At 46.0% G+C, this 12,309-nt stretch overlaps 1 protein-coding gene across 1 annotated transcript; it reads right to left on the reverse strand.

The window, feature by feature from the left end:
- Positions 1–1,623: 1,623 nt before the first annotated feature.
- On the reverse strand, positions 1,624–2,257 carry LOC119351964 (late embryogenesis abundant protein 18-like). Its single transcript, XM_037618726.1, has one exon. The coding sequence runs from the start codon at positions 2,171–2,173 to the stop codon at positions 1,832–1,834; it is 342 nt and encodes a 113-aa protein (XP_037474623.1). The 5' UTR covers positions 2,174–2,257; the 3' UTR covers positions 1,624–1,831.
- Between the last annotated feature and the right edge of the window lie 10,052 nt (positions 2,258–12,309).

A 12,309-nucleotide genomic window follows, 5' to 3' on the forward strand; every position in this document is an offset into this window, starting at 1 on the left:
GTTTATCATTTGGTTTGATTTATTGCTCTGGCAAGCGATTTATCAGGAATCTACTGATAAACCAGGCCTATTCCTAGAACATGCTTATTTCTTTTTTGTGGACCTTGCTAGTTCTACTTTGCTTGTAATTGTACAAGGATTTAGAGGCAAGGAATCCAACATAACACTTGTGTCCAATATTAATTTTGTGTTGAATATAGCATATTTCAGTGATGTGAACTTGAGATTTGAACAAAAATGGCTGATTAATAGCCGACGATAAAATCAATCAATCAATCAATTTTTAATTAATCTCTAAGCCGACCAAGACATTAACGACAAGCAATATCCTTAACATTCTACATTCAGTAGCAGCTGGGACTGACAAATGCAACAATCCAGCTGAACATTGAGAAACTGCGCAAAACAATAAGAAATTAGATATCACCCTACGTATCGTTCCCGTCTCAGCATGTCCATGGTATGTCTGCCTCCCTGTCTATCTCCCTGTCTCAGCAAGTACTCCCTTCGTTTTTAAATATGTCCCTTTAGTGATTTTAAATGGACTATCACATACGAATATATATAAACCTATTTTAGAATGTAGATTCATTCATTTTGTTTTGTATATAGTCATTTGTTGAAATCTCTAGAAAACAAATATTTAAAAAAAGCATGTACAGACCACCGTGGTATGTCTGCCTCCCTGTCATGGTATGTCTACCTCCCTGTCTCAGCAAGTACTCCTAAAACTCAGTCGAGGCACAACGGAGTAGTATTTTCCGCAAGAGAAGGAAATAATTACCTTACGGCGACTTTGATAGTTTGGGCTTGCTAAAACTCAGTCGACTAAGATTTAGTAAGTCCTAATCGACTTTGCAGCATTGTTGGTCGTATCACGTCATCTCACCGGTTGGTTGTATCGCGTCGTCTCATCGGTTTGACGCATCCTCCATTAACGGTTGTAGCATTTTAGTCATTAACGATTGTAGCATTTCAGTTAGAACGGTTGTAGCATATGTTATCGTTGCTTGCATCACCGTAGCACCACAACTACGACTGACTCAGTTCAATAGTTTTATGTTCCAAGCTCCAATTGGATGGTCTTGATCTGTCCTCTCGCTCTGAACGCCAAGCTCCAACTGGATGGTCTTGATCTGTCCTCTCGCTCCGAACGATATCCTCTCTCTCTCTCTCTCTCTCTCTCTCTACTATCTTCATGTAGTTGGGGGAACACTCCACTATCTGCACGTAAATATTTGGGGGAAATCAAGCTAGGGTTTCCGGCGAAGTAAATTAGTAGGGGATCGAGATCAACCTAGGGTTTCCCGCAAGAAACTAAGAAAAGAGAAGTAGATTAGTAGGGGACCGAGAAGAGGAAGGAGATGGGGTCGCCGACCTCGAACCGCCGGTGACTGGGTTGAGATCGCCTCTTTTTCGCTCGGCTCCGGTGGCCGTTGTGCTGAGTGGAGACTGAATCAGCTGAGCGACGCCCTCTCTTTGGCTAGAGCGCCGGCATTCATACGCACCACTGCTTTGCTATCCAGCTCCACATCAAGTTTGTTCACGTCCATTTCTGAGCATCTGATTCTCACGCACGCCAAGCGAATAAGCAAGTACTCATGTCACAAATTACGAATCAAATTTTGTGATGAAAACAGGCAAGAGCACCGGACTCACAAATTACTAGTACATCAAAGGTGCATTTTACAACTGACCGATACATTTTATTCGGGCACACGCATGTTCGCACAGCATACACGCGCGCGCCAACTACGACACACGGGCAGGATCACTAGCCACACACAAAAAACACTAGCTGCCAGCTCCTGATCCCCCGATCATCTGGCGTCTAGACGTACTTGTCCGTGGTCGGGTACGCGCCGGTGCCCGTGTACGCAGGGTCGGCGGCGGCGCCCGCAGGGCGGTGGTGGCCATGCGGCCCGGTGAGGGGCACGTGCGTGGCACCGTGGCGCCCCGCGGCGGCCTCGGCGCGGTGCTCGGCCTTCTCCTGGTGCATCTCGGCCTTGGCCTGGGCCTCGTTGGCGCGCGTCTCCTCCTTGGCCATCTCCTTCTCGCCGTGCGTGGTCGCCGTGGCCTTGCCCGTCTTGCCCTGCGCCTTGGCCGTGCCCTCCTTCGCCTTCTCCTTGGCCGAGCTCACCGCGTCCTTCACCTTCACCTTGGCCGTCTGCATCCTCGCCGCTCTTCCTCGGGAAAAAAGCTTCTTCCGCTTGCTGTGTGTATGTGTTCTTTGTGTGGGTGCTTGGGTGTCTGGGAATGTTAGATGTCGTGGCGGTCGTGTGGTGTATTTGTAGGCGGAGGATGGGTTTGGGTTGGGATGGCGGCGCTGGCGTTTTGGGTTCCGTCGGGAGCGAGACGTGGGGTGGTAGGTGGCGCGCATGCGGTGGTTCCAGAGCAAGCCGGAGTTTACACGTAGCAGCGTGAGGTGGCGCCCAAGGTTGGGGCAGGCGGGCGCGTGTGCTGTGTGGCGCTCTTCGAAGGAGCCGCGTGCCCCTGGGGTGGATGACGGCGGCGTGCTCGTGCTGCGGATCACTCCGGTGCACGTGATGAACGGCATCTGGATCAACATCAAGTGAGTGTAGCTGTGCAGGTCCGGTTCCAGTGCGCGTTTGCTTTTTTTTAGGGTGAAAAACAATTTATTTTTTTGCATATCATTTCATTGATAGAAGAAGTTAGAATGAATACAAGAGATGATACAATCGCATGACACGAACGCAATAGGCGTGAACATGGTGCCAGAAATAAAGAGACATGAGACATGAGACATGAGATGCTCGACCCAAATAAAGATAACACAACTAAACTCGTCTACCAGAGAAGCAGTTCCACCGACAACTTGACGACCAACATTTCTAAATCCAACATCGAGGACACCACGAGCAAACAAGACAACGCCTTCACGAAGGAGAACGACATCAAGACGTCATCGTCGTCCGATCCGGGAACCCGGACCTAGGGTTTCCCCTGATGCTCGAAGAGGGGCACAGTTAACGACCATGACAGCGCCTCCAAGAAGGGAACGACACCCGCAGGTGTCGCCGCTGCCAGCATAGGTTGCAGGGATTTCTCCCTGGCCAAAATCCGAGCAATTCCAAACCATCGGAGCACGAACCGGAGAAGTGGAAGTTTAGCATAGGCCGGAGCTACGACTGCAGGAAGGGGAGCCACGCCCGATGCCGAAGGAGGCACCGGGCGCCGCCGGACGCGCGGGCCTCGGAGGAGGGCAAGGTTGTGTGGCTGAGCGGAACAAGGGGATGCGACGGTGGCCGGAGACCCGGGTGAGCCATCATCCGGAAGGGAGCGCAGATGCAGGCCACCGGAACCGGAGCACCAGGGACACCGTCTTGCTCAAAGAGCTAGAAGAGGACGCAGCTCTCAAAGCATGAAGGAATCGACGATGCGCCGGGATGGACGGCCAACCAAGGGCGCCAGCAGGGTGATGGTGGTGCGGAGATGCCAGGGAGTCAACAAACTGAATAGGTCGGAAAGAGCGCAACTTCCAAGGCTTGTTGGATCCAAAGCCGCCCCGGCCAACCACGAACACAGGAGGGGCGCAAGTCCATGGTCGCCGGGCCGAAGCCGCCCCTGCCGGGGGTGGGTGGGTGGTGAAGAGGACACACGGGAACTTCCCGACGCGCTACAGGGAGCAGACGCCGCCAGGCACAACCAAGCACCTCCATGGCCGCCTCCCGAAGAAGTCGAACTGAAGCCTAACCAGGGGATGGGGAGGGTCGGGGGAGCGGGGGTGGGGAGCCGCAGCGAGTTGAGCGCGCCCGACCATCACGAAGGATGGACGGGGAGTACCGTGACCGGCTGGGGTGGCCCCAGATCCCATCTGGGGTGGACCGCAGCAGAGGAACCGCAGCCGGGGGAGGTGACCCAAGCAGTCAGCGCACCGGGGGAGGCCTCCCCTGCCGCCGGTAGAGGCCGCTGGCGCCGCCAGGGTCCGGATCTATGGGAGGGGCGGATGAAGGAGGGGAGGGCAGGAGGCGAGGGGAAGAGAAACAGCCCCGCCGCCGCCACCCCAGGGCCCGACGCGGCTTCGCCGGCCGTCCCTTCGGCGACGACGACGAGGGGTTGGAGGGAGGTGGGGACGGGCCGCCGGCGAGCAGGGTTCCCCCCGAGTCGCCCGGCTCGGGCGACGCGAGGGTCGGGAAAAGGAGAGGGACGCGAGGGTCTGTCAATATTCTGTTTAGTTTGGGTTTTGAAGTGGGATACAAGGAGGGTCATGGAGATTCCCAAACCACACATGGCGTCCTGGACCCTGAGAAAGAGCAAATTTCGCTAGTCTATGTGCCTCATAGTTTGCGGCACGACCCTCAAACCCAAACTTACAATTAAACTTAGTAGCGTTGAGATTTATTTCGCTAATGATAGCGCCATACCGGCCTCTGGCCCCCTTAGAAATGTCTAAGACAACTTGCTTGCAATCCGAGGCAATGATGAACTGTTGTAAATTGAGGTCCTCTGCCAATGCTAATGCCTCTCGACATGCAATCGCCTCCAAAACAGTAGGGTCGCAGACACCAAAGATAACAAGTGCAGAGCTTCCAAGATAAAATCCTTGGTCATCCCTACAAGTAGCAGCTGCGGAACCTTCACGCTCGAATCTAACCCCTGCGTCAACATGAATTTTTGTATAGCCCACTGGAGGAGCCTTGGGTCTAGAATTAGGCACCACATGCGATAAAGGTCCCGGGACAGCACGCATATTGCTGCTGCCAATGATTTCCAAGTCTGATATGAACCTGTTTATAAACGCATGTGTGGAGTGTGGGCTCTATAATATACCTTCATGTATTGCCTTTCGTCGTGTCGACCAAATAGCCTATATAGTTATCGCGAGCAACGTGAATTTCTGATGTGATAGGGATTCTATTAGAGTAAAAAAGGCATTGTTTGGCTGAGGGTTCAGCAACTTCCATCATTTGGTGCGCCAGTTCACTGTCGTTGAGAGCCCAGATGCATCTTGAAGCGGCACATTCGATGAGCGAATGTCGCCATGAGTCAGGCGCACCACAAAGCCCGTAGCTGGCTGAATCTGTCATTTGGCGATGCATGCGTATGTCATTCGTTGGTAACGAGTGTTTGGATAGGCGCCACATGAACATCCTCACCTTTGTTGGGACACTCGTCCTCCACAGCGTTTTCCAAGCTTTCTCCGCTGTATTGGAGCTGGAAAAGCCCGAGGTTCCCTCCAACCATGCTTCTCTCCATTGTTTTGTCGCTACTAGCATTTTATAAGATGATTTCACAGTGAACGATCCATGCTTCTCAAAATGCCAGCACCAAAAGTCAGGAATATTGCGGGTGCAGAGAGGAATCCCCAAAATAACTCAAGCGTCCATTGGCATGAAAGTCGCCTCCACCATCGCTCTGTTCCAAGTTGCGGACGTGTGGTCAATTAGTTCCGAGATCAAAGATGGCGGGTTCTGTACTCGGTTGCCGTACAGACGAAGCATCTCGTCCCTGGGAAGCCAGTTATCATTCCAGATGTGTGGCGTGTTACCATTACCCACACGCCTTATCAAGCCCTGCTTTAAGATATCTCTTCCTTCAACAATAGCCCTCCATATCTGGCTAGGGTGGCTCCCGAGGCTAGCCTGTAAAATATCGGAGTTTGGGTAGTATATGTTTTTTAATAGCCTTGCACTCAAAGCCTCTGGGTTATGTAGCAACCTCCAAGCCTGCCTAGCAAGCATAGCAAGATTGAACAACTCAAAATCTTTGAAACCTAGGCCCCCCATTCCTTTCGGTTGAGTCATACTTTGCCAAAAGACCCAATGAGGTTTGCGTTTGCCCTCTTTGCTCCCCCACCAAAATTTCCTTATCAACACGTTGAGGTGTTCAGACAATCCTATGGGGAGCTTGAAGCAAGACATAGAAAAAACTGGCACTGCCTGAGCTACAGCTTTAACAAGGACTTCTTTACCCGCTGTTGACATTGTGTTTGAAATCCACCCATGTACCTTACTCCACATCCGATCATTTAAATATTTGAAGGGCCCATTCTTTGAGTTACCAATGTCAGACGACATTCCCAAATATTTCTCATTTAGTGTCTCGTTTGGGATGGTAAGCAACTCTTTAATCTGCACTCTCACATTCTCAGGCACTCCTTTGCTGAAGAAGATTGATGATTTTGAAAAATTTATGTGTTGACCAGTAGCCTGACAATTAATATTCAGAACCTGGTTTACCTCATTAGCACCCACACCATTAGCCTTGAAAAACAGCAGACTGTCATCAGCAAATAAAAGATGATTCACTAGTGGAGCTGAGGAAGCTACCTACAAACCACTTAGATTGGATGACTCACTTCTGGATTTAAGGAGGCACGAAAGGCCCTCTGCTGCTAACAAGAACAAGTATGGAGAAATTGGGTCCCTGACAACCCGAAAGTATAGGGGATCGCAAAAGTTTTCAAGGGTAAAGTATTCAACCCAAATTTGTTGATTCGACACAAGGGGAGCCAAAGAATACTCTCAAGTATTAGCAGCTGAGTTGTCAATTCAACCACACCTGAAAACTTAGTATCTGTAGCAAAGTGTTTAGTGGCAAAGTAATATGATAGTAGTGATAACGGTAGCAAAAGGTAACGGCAGTAAAAGCAATGTTTTTGGTATTTTGTAGTGATGATAGCAATAGCAACGGGAAAGTAAATAAGCGAAGAACAATATGTGGAAAGCTCGTAGGCAATGGATCAGTGATGGAGAATTATGCCGGATGCGGTTCATCATGTAACAGTCATAACCTAGGGTGACACAGAACTAGCTCCAGTTCATTGATATAATGTAGGCATGTATTCCGAACATAGTCATACGTGCTTATGGAAAAGAACTTGCATGACATCTTTTGTCCTACCCTCCCGTGGCAGTGGGGTCCTTATGGAAACTAAGGAATATTAAGGCCTTCTTTTAATAGAGAACCGAAACAAAGCATTAATACATAGTGAATACATGAACTCCTCAAACTATGGTCATCACTGGTAAGTATCCCGATTATTGTCACTTCGGGGTTAACGGATCATAACACATAATAGGTGACTATAGACTTGCAAGATAGGATCAAGAACACTCATATATTGATGAAAACATAATAGGTTCAGATCTGAAATCATGGCACTCGGGCCCTAGTGACAAGCATTAAGCATAGCAAAGTCATAGCAACATCAATCTCAGAACATAGTGGATACTAGGGATCAAACCCTAACAAAACTAACTCGATTACATGATAGATCCCATCCAACCCATCACCGTCCAGCAAGCCTACGATGGAATTACTCACGCAGGGCGGTGAGCATCATGAAATTGGTGATGGAGGATGGTTGATGATGACGATGGCGACGGATTCCCCTCTCCGGAGCCCCGAACGGACTCCAGACCAGCCCTCCCGAGAGGTTTTAGGGCTTGACGGCGGCTCCGTATCGTAAAACGCGGTTATTTCTTCTCCTTGATTTTTTTCTCCCCGAAACTCAATATATGGAGTTGGAGTTGGAGTCGGAGAGGCAACGGGGGGCCCACGAGGTAGGGGGCGCCCTAGGGGGGCAGGCGCGCCCTCCACCCTCGTGGAGAGGTGGTGGGCCCCCTGGCCTTCATCTTTTGCACGTATTTTTCATATTTTCTGAAAAGTTGCTCCGTGAAGTTTCAGGTCATTCTGAGAACGTTTGTTCCTGCACATAAATAACACCATGGTAATTTTGCTGAAAACAGCGTTAGTCCGGGTTAGTTCCATTCAAATCATGCAAGTTAGAGTCCAAAACAAGGGCAAACGTGTTTGGAAAAGTAGATACGTTGGAGGCGTATCAACTCCCCCAAGCTTAAACCTTTGCTTGTCCTCAAGCAGTTCAGTTGACAAACTGAAAGTGATAAAGGACAGCTTTTACAAACTCTGTTTGCTCTTGTTGTTGTAAATATGTAAAGCCAGCATTCAAGTTTTAAACAAAGATTATAACTAACCACATTTGCAATAACGCATAGGTCTCAAGTTTACTCATATCAATAGCATAATCAACTAGCGAGCCATAATAATAAATCTCGGATGACAACACTTTTTTAAAACAATCATAATATGATATAACAAGATGGTATCTCGCTAGCCCTTTCTGAGGCCGCAAAACATAAATGCAGATCATCTTTAAAGACCAAGGACTGACTAGACATTGTAATTCATGGTAAAAGAGATCCAGTCAAGTCATACTCAATGTAAACTAACAGTAATGAATGCAAATGACATTGGTGCTCTCTAACTGGTGCTTTTTAATAAGAGATTGATGACTCAGCATAAAAGTAAATAGATAGGCCTTTCGCAGAGGGAAGTAGGGATTTGTAGAGGTGTCAGAGCTCGGTTTTGAAACAGAGATGAATAATATTTTGAGCGATATACTTTCACTGTCAACATAACAACCAAGAGATGGTGATATCTTCCATGCTACACACATTATAGGCGGTTCCCAAACAGAATGGTAAAGTTTATACTCCCCCTCCACCAACAAGCATCAATCCATGGTTTGCTCGAAACAACGAGTGCCTCCAACTAACAATAGTCCCAGGGGGGGTTTTGTTTGCAATTATTTTGATTTAGTTTGCATAAAACATGAAACTGGGCATCCCGATGACCAGCCACTTTCTCGTGAGTGAGGAGTGGAGTCCACTCCTCTTGAGAATAACCCGCCTAACATGGAAGATACGGACAACCCTAGTTGATACATGAGCTATTCGAGCATACAAAACAGAATGATTATTTGAAGGTTTAGAGTTTGGCACATACAAATTTACTTGGAACGGCAGGTAGATACCGCATATAGGAAGGTATAGTGAACTCATCTGGAATAACTTTGGGGTTTAAGGGATTGGATGCACAAGCAGTATTCCCGCTTAGTACAAGTGAAGGCTAGCAAAAGACTGGGAAGCGACCAGCTAGAGAGCGACAACAGTCATGAACATGCATTAAAATTAATCAACACCGAATGCAAGCATGAGTAGGATATAATCCACCATAAACATAAATATCGTGAAGGCTATGTTGATTTTGTTTCAACTACATGCATGAACATGCGCCAAGTCAAGTCACTTAAATCATTCAGAGGAGGATACCACCCTATCATATCACATCACAACTATTTTAATAGCATGTTGGCACGCAATGTAAACCATTATAACTCATAGCTAATCAAGCATGGCACAAGAAAATATGATCTCTAGTTGTCATTGCAAACATGTTTGTTCATAATAGTCTGAATCGGGAACGATGAACTAATCATATTTACAAAAACAAAAGAGGTCGAGTTCATACTAGCTTTTCTCATCTCAGTCAGTCCATTATATATCGTCATAATTTCCTTTCACTTGCACGACCGAACGATGTGGATAATACTAATAGTGCACGTGCATTGGACTAAGCTGGAATCTGCAAGCATTCAATAAACATGAGAAGACAAGGCAATATGGGCTCTTTTGTTAGATAAACAATAATGCATATAAGAGCCACTTCAATAATTTAATCACGGTCTTCTCCTGTCAACCCCAAAGAAAAGAAAAGAAATAAAACTATTTACACGGGAAAGCTCCCAACAAGCAAAAGAAGAACATGAAATATTTTTGGATTTTCTTTTTAATTACTACTACAAGCATGGAAATTAAACTGATTAAAAGCTACAACTATTTTTTTTGTTTTTCTTAAGGTTTATTAAACACACAAGAAGAAAGCATAAAAATAAAAATAAACTAGCATGGATGATACAATAAAAAAGTATGAGCACCGACATCTAGCAATGAGTGTGTTGATATAAATGTAATATCGGTGGGAAATACGTACTCCCCCAAGCTTAGGCTTTTGGCCTAAGTTGGCCTATGGCCACGGCTGGCCTGTCGGATATCCATAATAATAGCAGGGGTCGTACTGCGATGCAGCAACTATCGCCTGCTGAGCTGCAGCATGGCGACGAGCGGCCTCCTCTCTCCTCTCGTATTCATCTGCCTCCTCTCTGGTAATAGTATATCCTCCTCTTTCCTGATAATCAAAGAAGGCAGGGTAGGGAGAGTAATACGGACATCACGGCGTCTGCCAAAGATTAGTCGATACTGGAGAGGTGATTCGTTCCTCTCGACAAACTGGTGGTGAACCATAGCATTAAAATCTAGATAAGCAGGAGGTAATTCAATATCATCTTCGCGTATGGCTATACCAAGAAAATTAGCTATGCGGGTTGCATAAATTCCACCAAAGAAATCTCCATTAAGTCTATTAAGATGCAACCTACGTGCAATAATGGCTCCCAAATTATATGATTTGTCTCCTAACACAGCACTCCTAAGAATACTAAGATCGGGGACACACATGTGACATGCCTCATCTTTACCATTAATGCATCTACCTATGAAGAGAGCAAAATAATGTATAGCAGGAAAGTGAATGCTCCCTATGGTAGCTTGTGTAATATCTCTAGATTCTCCCACAGTTATGCTAGTAAGAAAATCTCTAAATTCATATTTGCGAGGATCCCTTATACTACCCCATTGTGAAAGTTTGCAAGCAGTGGTAAAAATCCTCTAAGTCCATAGTGTAAGATTTATCATACAGATCAAACAGGACAGTTGGAGAATTAGGTGAAGTTGAAAATTCAAACCTCCTCACAAAGGTACTGGTGAGGTTGTGATACTGGATGCACTTCTCTTCCTCGAAGCTCGCGAGGTTAGCGTTACGCAAATATGCGTTGAATTCTTCCTTAATTCCCGCTCGGTCCATAAAGTTCTCAGAAGGCCATTTACAAGGACGCACTGGAGTGTCTCTTGGTGGCTCTTCATCAGCATCACACATTGCAAGCCTGGGTCCTTGCTTCCTTGAGGAACCACCTTGGAACATTTTCCTAAGCATTTTTCTTTCTCTAAAAAATTCTGCAATTTTTTAGTAACTTCAAAATAAAAGTAAACCAAACTCAATAATATTGATAGCAACTACTCCTACAAGTGCCTAGGGCCTATATCATGCATCAAAACTACTTTTGACCATATAAATTTGACATGCAAGCTCAAGAACAGGGTCACCTAAGCAACAAAAATTTGCAATGAATAAAACACTAGAACAAAAACTAATTGGACCAATGGAGGAGTCACATACCAAGGAACAATCTCCCCAAGCAGTTTTGTGAGAGGTGCTTTGAGCAAGGAGATCGAAAATGGCAGCAAAATGAGCTTGGACTCGGGTTTGAGCTGGTTATTCGTGTTTGTGGGAGGAAGAAGAATTGTATGGGTGAAAGGTAAGTGGAGGAGGGCCACCGTGGGCCCACGAGGCAGGGGGGCGCGTCCAGGGGGTAGGGCGCGCCCTCCACCCTCGTGGGCAGGTGCTTGACCCCCCTGCTGTGTTCTTAGTGCCAAATATTCTAGAAAAAATCATATTTAAATTTCAGGGCATTTGGAGAACTTTTATTTTCGAGGTATTTTTATATTGCACGGATAATCAGATAACAGATAGAAACATATTTATTTTTATTTTATTTAATATAAATAACAGAAAGTAAAAGTGGGGTACAGAAGGTTGCGCCTTCTAGTTTCATCCATCTCATGATCATCAAAGGAATCCACTAACAAGGTTGATCAAGTCTTGTTAACAACTCATTCCGAATAACATGGAACCGGAGAAATTTTGAATAACACTATGTTACCTCAACGGGGATACGCACATCCCCAATAATAAGAATATCATATTTCTTCTTGACAGTAGGAAGAGGAAATTCAAAACCTCCAAATATAATCGATGGAATTTTTCCAATAGAGTTGATACTATGAACTTGAGGTTGTTTCCTCGGAAAGTGTACCGTATGCTCATTACCATTAACATGAAAAGTGACATTGCCTTTAGTGCAATCAATAACAGCCCCTGCAATATTCAAAAAGGGTCTTCCAAGAATAATAGACATACTATCGTCCTCGGGAATATCAAGAATAACAAAGTCCGTTAAAATAGTAACGTTTGCAACTACAACAGGCACATCCTCACAAATACCGACAGGTATAGCAGTTGATTTATCAGCCATTTGCAAAGATATTTCAGTAGGTGTCAACTTATTCAAATCAAGTCTACGATATAAAGAGAGAGGCATAACACTAACACCGGCTCCAAGATCACATAAAGCAGTTTTAACATAGTTTCTTTTAATGGAGCATGGTATAGTTGGTACTCCTGAATCTCCAAGTTTCTTTGGTATTCCACCCTTAAAAGTATAATTAGCAAGCATGGTGGAAATTTCAGCTTCCGGTATCTTTTTTTATTTGTAATAATATCTTTCATGTACTTAGCATTAGGATTGGT

Source organism: Triticum dicoccoides, chromosome 2A (assembly GCF_002162155.2).
Source record: "Triticum dicoccoides isolate Atlit2015 ecotype Zavitan chromosome 2A, WEW_v2.0, whole genome shotgun sequence".
NCBI lineage: Eukaryota > Viridiplantae > Streptophyta > Magnoliopsida > Poales > Poaceae > Triticum > Triticum dicoccoides.